This window comes from Pimephales promelas, chromosome 10, assembly GCF_988280905.1.
Source record: "Pimephales promelas chromosome 10, fPimPro1.hap1.1, whole genome shotgun sequence".
Lineage (NCBI taxonomy): Eukaryota > Metazoa > Chordata > Actinopteri > Cypriniformes > Leuciscidae > Pimephales > Pimephales promelas.
Window position 1 is genome coordinate 20,743,527 of NC_142778.1, and position 13,513 is coordinate 20,757,039.

General features: G+C 37.2%; 1 protein-coding gene across 1 annotated transcript; it reads left to right on the forward strand.

Moving 5' to 3' along the window:
* Window positions 1–1,226: 1,226 nt before the first annotated feature.
* LOC120464775 (uncharacterized) lies at window positions 1,227–11,052 on the forward strand. Its single transcript, XM_039654297.2, has 13 exons — window positions 1,227–1,365; window positions 2,794–2,987; window positions 3,244–3,381; window positions 3,484–3,613; window positions 3,724–3,913; window positions 4,686–4,827; window positions 5,309–5,464; window positions 5,547–5,602; window positions 7,169–7,344; window positions 7,438–7,838; window positions 9,657–9,753; window positions 9,832–10,009; window positions 10,504–11,052. Exons 1-13 carry the CDS (start codon window positions 1,246–1,248, stop codon window positions 10,656–10,658), a joined length of 2,133 nt encoding a protein of 710 aa, XP_039510231.2. The 5' UTR covers window positions 1,227–1,245; the 3' UTR covers window positions 10,659–11,052.
* The last annotated feature ends 2,461 nt before the right edge of the window (window positions 11,053–13,513 follow it).

A 13,513-nucleotide genomic window follows, 5' to 3' on the forward strand; every position in this document is an offset into this window, starting at 1 on the left:
GCCATGTCTACATCTTTTCAACAGGCTTTTTGATACTAATATATAACTTTTAAAGTCACGCACAATCACAAAAGACATTATAACAGCCTGTAGATTTATTCAAAATTAATACAACAACACTTTGACAAAAGCAGCAGGAGGCAAAATTATGTGGATGTTCTACACTTAACCCTTTTGTTCAGTTCAACTTTGTCTAATTAATCTTTTCTAGTTCTTTAGATGTCTCACTCTCTTCTTCTCTTAGCTCTACATAAGGAAATTAAGGTTATCCAACTGTTTCTCTGAGTAAAAGTCTTAACAATAAAGCAACCTTATTGAGCATTACAGTAATTAGTTAGACCTGATTTATCAGGGATTATAAACCTCAGGTTGCCCAAGGAGTACAAGCTGTCCTTACTTATACCCTTTTATTTTTTTACAGACCTGACATCTTGACATCTTAATCACAAAAAGGAGATGTTATAACGGGACCGACAGCTATAGGTATTCATTGAATTTTTGGTGATCAAGATTGATCAAGGTGATCAAGACTGTCATTACTTAACCTCCCTTGTATTAGATAGAAGAAGAAGTTGACAGGTTTGGAATGACATGAGGCGGAGTGCACTGTAAAAAAAAAAATATTTTCGAGATTTGTTATCACAACATTTTTTTCTTTTGTCAAATCAACTTAAATCATTCTGATGATTAAATCAATCTCCTTCATTGTATTAACTCAATTTTTCAATTTCAATCAACTTAAAATTTTAAGGCAACCAGGTTACTTAATTTTTTTAATTAAACCAACAATATTTTTTACAGTAGATCAGATAGATGTTGTAGTGTTCATACATTCATACATCATACATTTAGCTTTCTCTGATTTAGAGATACAACATGGTTAACAGTTAGACGGTATCTTGTTTGTAGAATGTGAATTTCATCTTGATCGACTGCAAAAGTTGTTTATATTTTTTTTCTTTATCTTATTGCTACACATATAAAAACAAATTCTTTATATTTTAGAGTTTTGACAGCAGACTAATTTAAAAAATAATATTCTTTTGCAATATATCATGTTACGGATTGATTGATGTAACCTGATATAATAATCTGTGTGTGGCTTTTTAAGGAAGCTGATTCCTGTCATTCATCACATGCTTGTCTTCAACTGGTGGAACAACTTAAACAATAACTTGGAAACAGAAGGTATCCACCCATTTCTCTTTGCATGGCATTGCTCAACAAACGTTTCCATCAGACGCAATGGCACACGGCACGATGCTGCTGCTGCTGCTGACTCTCGCTGTGGGACCAGCCGTAGGTTTCTATGGGGGTTCCATGACATTCACGCCTGGAAACAAATTTCCTGATGGATCCGTGGAGGTAAATACAGTTTTAACATTTTAGAACTCAATGAGTCTCACTCTGTTTATTTTTAATCCATTTTATTTTACCTCTATTTTAACTGTCATACAAAATATGTCAAATTAATTTTAAGAAAGAATAAGTAATCTAAACGTAGATGTGAATAGTGAATAGAAAAAAAGAGATGGTTGCTATAATGTAATTTTCGCTATTTTAGTATTATTTAGTTGTTATTTATATTTTGAATTTGCTATTTTGTATGTATTTTAAGTTTTTATTTTATGAGAAATGTTATGTGCCTTTGTAATGTTATTAGTTTTTGATTTGAATATATTATTTAGCTTTAGTTTATTTTTATTTCAGCTTTAGTTTTAGTCCTTTTAATACTTAAACTAAACATTTGTTTCAGTAAGCTGCCAAGACAACATTGTTAATTTTCATTAAACTTTTGAAAGTTTTCATCTAATATTTATATTTTACTTGCAGCTTTTTTTCTATTACTGAAAATGAGAAATTGGTCAATATAATTGATAATTGATTATTTATATAATAGTTTTTACACAAATACGTTAGGCAAATAGAAGATTCAACATTTTTCTTTTTAAGTAATATGATCAAAAGTAATCTCGGTAACACTTTACAATACGGGTGCACTAATATACATTAATTCATACTTAACTAATGCACAGATAAGCATGAGTTACTATATAACTCATGAAGAACTAAACCATTAAATAATGATTACTGTATCAGCAACTAATAAAGAGTCTATATGATTAATAGATTAAGTAATACATGAATTGCTATTAATTCAATGTGTCATTGTGTATTACTTCCTTAATAACATATTTTATTAACTAATTAAATTAATGTGTTAATTACAACAATTAGTCAAAGCTATGCACTTCAACTTCCAGTTGTCTGCTTTAAGTAATTATTAGCAATGATTTGCAAAGGTATCATTATGTTATGACTTTACTTGTTGGGGCACATCATTATTAACTATTCATTTAGTAATTGTAGCAATTTGCACATGAATTTGCACTAACAATGAAGTAATTAATCATGTATTAATGCATATTAGTGTACCTCTGGATGTTGTAACACAAGGCTTTGGCTCATTCTGGTAATTAACATATTAATTAACACTATTAGTTAAAACAATTTATTATGGAATTAATCCACAATTACATATTTAATTAATAACAATTCATGTATGAACTAATACATTTACCCTACAGACTCTTAATTAGTTCCTAATGTGGTAATCATTAATGAATAGCTTAAATAATCATTAGCTACACATTAATTCAGTATTATCTGTGCATTAGTTAAGCATGAATTAATGCTTATTAGTGCACCCATATTGTAAAGTGTTACTGAAATCTCTCCTGAGAAAAATGTAAACATATGGTAACCCTGGTATCCTCTAAATGCTTTACGCAGATGCACTTCTACACCAGAGAGTCCAATAGGGGTCCTTGTGGTTCTCAAATCAACTGGATCTGTGAGAGTGGATCCTGTGGCGTCCTCACCAACACACAACCTATGCAGACAGACAGCACAGCTCAAAATCTGTGGTGCCAATCAGAGGTTCACATGGCCACCAATGTCACTAGTAATGGTCCCTTCATTCTGAGGTAATTCTGATGCTACTTTTATATTATAGAACTATTATGTTCTACCTTAAGTTATTGATAACAGTCTGACATGATCACAAAATATACATAATAAAATCCCAAAATGCACATACTAAAAACCTTTAATAGTTTAGGTTAAAGGAATGTTATATGCTAAGTTCTGTGCTTAATGCGTAAAGTGAACTCATGCATTTAAACACATAAAATGCATGACATTAGGAGAATGCATATGAATTTGATCAAATATCTCTTTCAGTTCCTCTGGTTGCTGCTGGGAGGATAATGTTCAGGGTGTCGGTGGATGGACGCTTCACACTCAAGTTGACATTGGCCAGCGATCTGACACTCAGTCTCCAAACAGATCCCCTGTTTCAGCTGCAATTCCGAACATAAGGTTTGTGCATTTGAATGCATTATTCACATTTGCCTTTATAACAGACACATCTACTAACAAAAAAAATAATCTTGCTCCATCTTCTGTTTTTATAATATTCAGGGTTCCTCAGAACTGCTTCCAGAATTTTCGATTGCTGGCACATGACCCAGATGATGATGTTGTGAGATGCAGGTTTAATGATGCCAACTGCACACTGTGCCATCAACATCCAAACATTCATCTTCACAAGGTAATGTTTTGTGTGTTTGTTACTGTATATATATATGTACTGTATATGTATATGTATGTATATATACATGCATATACATACAGTATATAATGGTTTATTCTGCTTTATAGGAATCATGCACTTTGTACACAGGAGATTCACTGGCCCTGGGTGTGCATGTGTTTGAGCTCATCCTGGAGGATTATCCTGTTTCAAACATAACTGTTATGGACCATAATGGGGTCTTCTCTGTCAGTAATGCATTCAATGACAGCAACCCAACTGCTCTCAGTCAAGTGCCTTTGCAGTTTGGAGTTGAAAGTGAGTGAGAATCACATTTGTACGCTGTAGCACATCTGCTATGGGTCCAACAGAGGAAAGTTGAATAATAAAAAAATAAAAAAAATGGGTCCAACAGAGATTTCTCCTTTATGCAAAAAAAATAAAATAAATAAGGACGCTAATATAGTATAGATAGCCTTTCAGTAATCACGCAACTGGATTCAATTGAGTAATGTCTTTAAAATGTTTTTTTTTTTTAACAAAGTTAGTCATCTCATAATTTAATTGAAATGAATATCAGGATAATTAATTTGAAAAAGTAAGAAATATTCAAAGCAATCTCTCAGATTCAAATTCCTAAAACAGTAATCACAAATGACTGGAAAACCAATGCAGATAATACTGAGGTGTGAAATTTATAATCTATAGCTGAATAAAGGCATTGATAAAATAGAAGGAAAGAAATTCAAAAGTACATTTTGAAAGAGTGTAACTGGAGACACAGTATATTTCCGCCTGTAGAGAGAGACATCAATCACCACCAGCAGAACATTAGACATTCATTTGTGTTTGATGAACCAGTTTCTGTCAATTCGAATGTGTGCAAGAGTCAGAAACAATTCAATAAATGACAAAAGAAAAATTGTGGATGAACAGGTTCAGTGGTTATTTATATCGTAGCAGGTTGTTAAAAGAAGTAGAAGTGAACTTATGAGTGAACTGAAACTGTAGTGAACTTATAGTGAACTGAAACTGTGTTTTGTGTGCATTGTTTTTGTGAATTTAAACACAATCTACGGCATCTTTACAGTTCTTCCACCAGCTCAGGGTTGTGTGCCAGGGGTGAACAAGCCAATGTTCTTGACACAAACTCCTTTGCATGGAGATGTACATCATGCTACTGTGGGACAGGCTCACGAGATCACCCTCCAAGCACAGGTCGCAGACAACAGGTCTGAATAATGTTTGGTGTTACTTTTTTGCTGCATTTCTGTTGCTATCAAACTTCAACAAACCAAGCTAACATGGAACGTTCCACTTTGGCTAAGTTCTTCTAATATGTTCAGTATCCATTCAGAATCATTTGATCTTTAATGATGCACTTACAGTAATACGTAAACGCAAAAAACATTATTTACACATTGCTCATGTTTTGAACGTTCAGAGAACATTCTGAAATAATGTTTTAAATAACTTAATGTGAACATCAGCAAAACGTTCTTCAAACATTTGTGTTAGCTGGGAGAGTTGATATATATATACGGTATCAAAATATGTCATTTCTTAGTGCAGTGACTTTTTATGCGTGATTAATTAAACTGATTTTATTTTTTCACTAGGTCAAAGCATACCTTTATATGCTCAACTGACAATGTGCCAACAACTTGTTATGTGTGTGGGATGTTATGTGATCTTTCTGTTTCTCTTGTGTAGCATCTTTGATTTCCAGGTCAGTGGCCCCTCTAATATGTCTAAGACCCTGACAAGTTTGAGTAATGGGGTTATGATGGCAACACTGACCTGGATTCCACAGGAGATGGATCTTTTTCGCCATGTACCTGTGTGTTTCACAGCAGAGACACCTCACAGGTAAAAGGGGATCTTAGTTCACCGGTAATTTGTGTTCTCTGTATAATTTCTGAAGAGTTCTCTCCTCTCTTTTCTTCATCAGGCAGTCAGAAATGAGGTGCATTATTGTGGTTGTGGCAAAAGCAAGGGTTCTATCAGGTAAATGTATTTGCAAAAAGTATTTCAATACATATGTGAATGCTTAAGCAAGTGTATGTGCTGTTTGTGAATTAATCTGTGTTTTTGAATAAATCTTTGAAATGAATAAATCATTCTCGCATTAATCGTTCTCAACATTTGAAGCATGTGACATCAAACTTTCTAAAGTTTTATGGCATGTTGTTTGTTCAGTTAAAGGGATACTTCATCTCTGGAAAGATGGATGTGTATTTAAAAAGGGGCGTTTATGTAGAAGAAATGTGAAATTATTTTTGAATTTGGAGCTTTCTAGACTAAGAAAAGCCAGAAAATGTATTTTTGGCTTATGTGGATGAAAGACAACAACTCCCAGAATGCACTTGCTTTGCTGCCCTAGGAGGCCACACCTACCGGTAACAGAGTGAAGTAGTTAAACAACAGGTCTAGGCTACTATTGAGTCTCCGACACAGTGATGAGTCTGCCCAAAAATGTGTTTTGAGATCGCTCAAAATGTTAAGTTGGCTAGCGAGCAAATCGGCCAGTCTGCTCACAGACTCGTTTTACCCCACAGTGAAGAGCCAATGAGATGTATTGCAGCCTGGCTGTTGTCATCAATAATTCTCGTTATGTTTGGGTACTGCAGACGGCGTCTGTTTGGGTTATTATTGCACAATACCAGCAAGAACACATCGTCTCAAACTGTCAGCAGCATTCTGTGTGCTCGTCACCTTGTGAGTTCATTCTTCCAAGAACAACTAGCAAGAGCGTTCTCTCCAAGAACACAAATCCGTTCTTTGCATTCTAGGTTTTGAGAAACACCCTATGTGTTCCTTCTGTGAGTGAGAGCCAAGGGGGTAATCCATCAGCCGGAAGTTGAAGCCTCGCAGGAGTCGCCATTGTAGCAGAACTTCACCTGCTGTTAGCATATTCCATTGACTCCCATTTGGCATCACTTTGACAGCAAATAACTTTACATCAGAGGCGTCCAAAGACTCCTTTACAGATTACAAGATTACAATGGCCCGGTCCTGCAGATTTGCTTTATACAATCAGGAAGATCAGCCCCTCCTATCAGAGCAGGCCACACAACTCCTTGTCCAATCTCTTGTTATATCCAGACTGGAATATTGTAATGCTCTCTTAGCGGGCCTTATCTCAATTCGTAATATCTAAAGACACATTATTCTATTTGTTCCATTTGTTTTTCTGGAACCCTTGCAATGTTTTAACTGTGCTAGACTAACTGAGACTTGTCATGGCACTTGTATACTGTTGCCCTCTAGCTGGTCTGATTGCTTCTGTTGTCCTCTTCAGTTGTAAGTCACTTTGGATAAAGGCATCTGCTAAATGATTAAATGTAAATGTAAAATTGAGTTGCTGGGCTGTAACAAACCTTAGTACTCAAGGGAGTTACCTTCAAATGAATTTGGAATAGATTAATTGCTAAAGTCCACTGAGAATGTTGTGAGTTACAGTATTAATTGTGTTCGTGCTCATCACACAATGTTTTTTTTTGTCATGATTTAAATGCAGGTTACATAAAAATAGACTAATCATGACTTAATAAATGTATCATATATTTTAAGGTGAAGCAAAGGTCATCTGTGACGATAACAGTATCAGCATTGTAGTCAGTAAAGCCTCCATGGATGGCATTGACCAGGACTGGCTTCAACTGCGAGACCCCACCTGCTCTCTTACTTCCAATCAAACCCACATCCTGGGCACAATGTCCCTCAACACCTGTGGCACTATGATGGATGTATGGAATTTGTTTTATATTCTTCTAAATTATTTTTGGAATATTGAAGAGTGTTTTCATTCAGATTTTTTTGCTTTATTTAACACCAACCAGGACTCTGGAGATTTCCTTGTCTTCCACAACGAGATCAACTCCTTTGAGAACCCGAATGCTGTTATCACCAGACGCAATCAAGTTAAATTTGACTTCTCCTGCCAGTATCCCAAAATAGCCAGTGTGTCCAACCGCTATGTCAACCACAAATCTGACTACATCTTCACTGAATCCAGCTTTGGCACATTTAGTTACTCATTTGAAGTTTTCACAGACCAAACCTTTAACAGTCAGGTAGATCCTAGCCAGTATCCAGTGCAGGTTCAGCTGATGGACAAGATCTACATGGGCATTGAAGCCCGTACTGCTCTCCCAGAGGTCACACTCTTCGTTGAGTCCTGCAGGGCCACTCCTGAAGACAATCCGTTCAGTCCTGTCTTTTATGACATCATCAAAGACGGGTAAGACTTTATCATGAACTAGAGTTTTACATTTTCAGAATGAGCAATGTCATGCACTAACGAAAGAGTAAGTTTATTCATTATACTCAAGTTTGTCCTTGGTAATGTTTAAAACACTGCAGGACTGTTGCAAAATTAAAGGCTCACTGGGTTAAGCTTTGTTGGGTCAACTGTGAGGTTTGTAAGGTCAAATTGTTCAAAGTACTTAATGTCCCCATGAAATCAAAATGTAAGTTTTTGGCTTTTACTATGAGCCGTATTGTTTTCTATAAGCTAGCAGACCCCCACACAATGACACAATTCATATTTAGAAGAGTTAAGCATTCAAGATAAAATTAGTCTCTCACTTTTCATCAGATTTTCTGTCCAATCAAATGCTATCTAGAATCTAGAAAGCGCACCGACCCCAACTTTACAAATAGACATGGGAGCTGCGTCTAAAATCTGTAATTTGTTCACTCAGTTACTATTTTCTAGATGGTAAATAGCACACAGTGCACTTTACAGGGAATAGAGAATGATCGAGGCAGTGTAAATATGCCCTGTGTCACACAAACCACCGGAGCGCACACACTCTTCTCCAGTCCAGGGACACATAGCACAAATCATCTGCAGAATATCTGTGCATGCCAGAAAACATATCGGACCCATTTGAATTCTGCACAGAATGCTATATTTTAAAGCAATAAGGAGGAGATTAAGAGAAGAAACGGTTAGAGACTAGAAGGAAACTGCGGCTTTACCGAGCTCAAACTAAATGCTACTGGCTATTTTTAAAAAGGGGAGGAGCTGTTTTATATGTCCTGCCCTGTTTTCCTGTTTCAGTGGAAATTACAACAACACATTGAATAATGCTGCAAACACTTGATCTTAAATGATTTCTGTGAACTTATAAAATGGTACAGTAGAGTTTATTAATAAACAAAAATTAATAATATAATCAATAAGACATACATACACCATTTATCTTGCAGGGACACATTGAATTGATCAAAGTGGCAGTAAAGACATTCATAATGTTACAAAATATTTATATTTCCCAGGGCAGGCTAACAGAGATAGGAACCTAGAATATGACCTATAAGGCAGGCTCGGGTTAGGGACCGGAACCTGAGGGTATGATATCAGAAAAACTCCTGAGAGTTGAGACTGACTAGGCAGACATAATCAGTGCCTGAAGGGTCTAAGTTGCAGTCTCCACTCGGTACAGAATGTCTGCACCTGTGTTTATGGAGCATAGTATCGCTCTTACTGAGCAGAGATTGTCCTGGGCTAAGTGCAAGCCTGTTCAGCAGACGAGACCTGAAACACCCCTTATAATTTATATGCTGCCACTGTATTGCTGTCCTACCAGACCAGGACATGGTGCCCTCTGAGCTCTTGCTGGAATTCCTTGAAGGCCAGAAGTACCATTTCAAGTCAGTTGATGTGCCAGCCCAACACTTCAGAATCAGCTAGGAGATGATCTTTGCACTGAAATCGTTCCCGGTTGTCACTTGTCATCAGGCTTCAGGAATCTGAGAAAACTGAGTTTACCCCTAGTGTCAGAAAAGAGTAACATTGCAAGTGAACTGTATCAAAAGGGAACTGTAATTCTTTACTGTAATATTCATAATATTACTGTTTCTGATCAAATTTGCAGCCTTTGTGAGCAGCATTCGCTGAAAAAAAAAAATCTCATTAGGCATGATGAATGTTTTGTGTTGCATTTTCTCTTTAACTTGAAAAATAATACTCAATTCCAAGTATTTATCCAACCACTGGGAAAAATAATGAAACTGAACACCGTCAAGATGTGTTATTCGATTGTTATTTCAGGTGTGTTATGGATGAAACAGTCATGTCTTACCCAAGTGACTCCACAAAATATGACTTTGAGATCCAAGCTTTCAAGTTCACAGGAGGCTTCGATGAGGTGTGATACATTTGCATAACAATAATGTGTAAAAATGTTTTGAGCAAGAACCTTTCAATATAATAATCGTGTTGACAGGTGTACATTAGCTGTTCCGTGATCCTGTGTGCAAAAGACAGCTCGAACTCCAGATGTGCCCAAGGCTGCCTCGGTCAAGCTGCTCGCAGACGTAGGCGAGACGTGAGCCAAGAAACAGCTAGCCACTACATCATCCAGGGTCCCCTTCGTGTGGCAAGACAGACTCGTAATTCTGCAGGTACATGAATATGGTTTAAAGGGGTCAAATTATGCTTTTTTTTTTTTACATTTACATTAACTTTCTTTAGTGTGAAATGTTGCTGTTTGAGCATGAAGAAGGTCTGCAAAGTTGCAAAGCACAAAGTCACTCCAAAGGGAGTTATTGTGTGTAGACTATCAGTAAGCTCTGTTTCTGAGCTCCCTGAAATGCCTTGATTGTGCTCTTGAGTTTCTTCCATTAATGTAGTACTTGTAATTTCACAATATTTCTCATTTAAATAATTCCCACCCAGGAAAAAAAAAGCTTTAGGGGTGTGATTTACAATATTTTTGAACATTAAAGCATGAAACATTAAAGTGGATCACAAAAACAAAATCAGACTTTGAAAAAGAGAATAATAGGTCTTTAAAACAACAGTTTTCATTTTTGACTTAATTATTCCTATATATATATATATACATATATATTTCTGTCATTATTTTCTATTTAACTCTTGCTCTTTCATTTTGTAGCCTCAAATGATGGTGGATTTCTACACATGAGCACAAGCACTGGGGTCTTTGCAGGACTCTTTGTCGTCTCCATTGCGGTGGTGGCAGGGATGTTGGTATATAATGCCAAAAGAACAAGATCAGTTGATCGCATGCATCTACTGTCCACTTTCTGAGATCCTTTAAGTGCCCAGTTTGAGTAGACACACAATGAATTGCAATTACATTCTTTCCATTTTGATAACATATCTTATACAAGAGCAGTAAATGAACAGTTTTTGAGGGTAAATGGTATAATCGCACAACAATGGCCTTTGGTATGGCTGGTATTGTCCCAATTCTTTCAGCATATTGTCTTTTTTTTCCCCCCACTTATTTCCTTCTTTACTTTCACTCAACATGCTTCACAGAACATAACATGCTAAAAAATATTATGAATGGTCTGGCATTTTTTGGGATGAAATGTTGTTTAAAGAAAATAAACGTTTAAAAATTAATGTTTGTGTTTTGGGGCAGTGACAAGCAATAAGCATGTTTCTGTATTCTTGAAATAAAAAGTCAATTTAAGTATTTATTGTGATGTGTTGGTCCATGTGTGCAGAAAGTTTTTATTCAGTCATTATTGCATGAAAAATCGCTTTATGTTTCATCATTACAAGAAAAAAAGAACTGGATTCATTGGAGAAGCAGCTCACATAGGGCAATGCTAAAAGAATCAAGTATAAGGATGGGGTGAGAATTGTTGCATTATTCCAAATAAATAGATTTTGATGATCCACACATACATGTATATATACTGTATATATATATATATATATATATATATATATATATATATATATATATAAAGAGATTCACAAAAAAATATATCAAATTCACAAATATACATATTAAGATCCACACATTAATGTAAAGAGTTTCACAACAAAATATAAAACTCACAAATAAATAAAATTATATTTGCGAATAAAATTATTACACATTTTTTATGCCACAAACACAGGTGCAGACAAATCCACAAATAAGTGGACTCCACCCACCGTTTCCTCAAGCCAATCCGATAACAGACACATTGAGCTGACCAATCTTAGCACGTTATTGACTACAACCAATCACGTTAGGTTTTGCACTTGGGGCGGGAACTGAATCTGATTCATTTTGAAGATATTTGTACCCTTGACATGAAGCTCTAAACTATGGGTGCTTCATTCAAATTTAGCTGTTTGTGTGGTTAAAACACCCTGTATCCAAAAGGTTGTTGCTTTTTAAGGCTGTTTGTCCACCAAAGAGTTTTTAGCCAGCTGAAAGCTGCTGAAGACGCCGTGCTTTGGGCGCTTGAGAGCGTTTTGGCAGGTTTTTTTTTCTGTTGAGACGTTTCGTTGCTGTGATACAGAATATCGGCAGCACAGTATACTTGTAACCAGAGACATAAAAAAGACATTTTGAGGGGCAGGGGCTCAAGTGACAAAAAGGGCACTTATAATTAAAGGAGAACTCTGGCGAACAATGAACCTTTGGTCTAATAAAACATCGGTACCTAGTCAATCGTTCTCTGAGATTTGTTTTCATGATAATCGAATGTAAAGAGTTTTATCTCTAAAAACTGTTTAGCGTATAATGCTAGTAATGGGGGCATTGACTAAGTATAAAGAAATCACTAGTTTATACCACTAACAAGGCTCAAAATAGCCCCACAGTAACTTAATGAGGGTCCCTACATGCAAAACGAAGCATTGAGAACTTTGTAAGTGTGCAGACCGTTTAATAAGAAGATACTTTATGAAGACAGTTCACTTCGCATATACAGACAGGAGCCATCTTAAGAAAAAGTCTCGATAAGTCGATCCCCGAACGCCGTTCATACAGTTCAGAAGTTCGCTGAACTTCATACAGTTCAGATCACTCAGCATGTCGTTCGTGGTTTGACTTATCGAGAGTATTTTTTAAGATGGCTCCTGTCTGTAAACGCGAAGTGAACTGTCTTCATAAAGTATCTTCTTATTAAACGGTCTGTACACTTACAAAGTTCTCAATGCTTCGTTTTGCATGTATGGAGCCTCATTATGTTACTGCGTTACTGTGGGGCTATTTTGAGCCTTGTTAGTGGTATAAACTAGCGATTTCTTTTTACTTGGTCAATGCCCCCATTACCAGCATTATCCCAGCAAACAAGCTTCTTTGGGGCCCGAATGGGGCCCTTGCGGGCAGCCCACTGCGGGCCCAGATACCGGCGTGAAATGCGGGGCACGTGTGGGCCCCACACTTTGGGACCCAGGTGGGGCCCCAGTGGGACAGCCCACAAGTGTGGGCTGACTGTGGGCAGGCCCACAGTAAGTAGAGTGGACCCCATTGGGGCCAGTTGTGGGCCCACGACAAACCCTTATAGGGGCCCATGTGGGGCCATTGTGGGCAGCCCACTGTGGGCCCAGATACCGGCGTGAAATGCGGGGCACGTGTGGGCCCCACACTTCGGGACCCAGGTGGGGCCCCAGTGGGACAGCCCAAAAGTGTGGGCTGACTATGGGCAGGCCCACGGTAAGTAGAGTGGACCCCATTGGGGCCAGTTGTGGGCCCACAGTGGGCTGCCTGCAATGGCCCCAAATGGGCCCCTATAAGGGTTTGCTGTGGGCCCACAACTGGCTCCAATCGGGGCCCACTCTACTTACCGTGGGCCAGCCCAAAGTGTGGGCTGACTTTGGGCTGGCCCACACAAATTATAGCAGGCTGGATGTGGGCACACTGTGGGTGCAGTTGCAAAGTTTGAGCACACAGAGTAGGTACACCCATATTACTATATGCAGTACAATTGGACTTGTTAGCAGCAATAAATCGAGGGTCATGTTTTTTCCCCAAATAATTTATTTATATTTAATAATAATTATAATTAATGATAATACAGTTTAAAACAGCAATAATCACAGAAAACAGGGGATTGAAAATTAAAAATCAATCCTCAGGGGCAACAGTAGTTCTGGCCCTTCCTTGCCTTCCCCCATCTCTGTCCCAGGGATTACGGAGCCATGTCTTCATA

Excerpts from the sequence above, each read along its gene's own strand:
- LOC120464775 (XM_039654297.2), top strand. The coding sequence starts at position 1,246 with ATGGCACACGGCACGATGCTGCTGCTGCTGCTGACTCTCGCTGTGGGA. Across the intron at positions 7,345-7,437 it reads CCTGTGGCACTATGATGGAT|GACTCTGGAGATTTCCTTGT; the intron begins GTATGGAATTTG and ends AACACCAACCAG. Across the intron at positions 10,010-10,503 it reads ACAGACTCGTAATTCTGCAG|CCTCAAATGATGGTGGATTT; the intron begins GTACATGAATAT and ends TTCATTTTGTAG.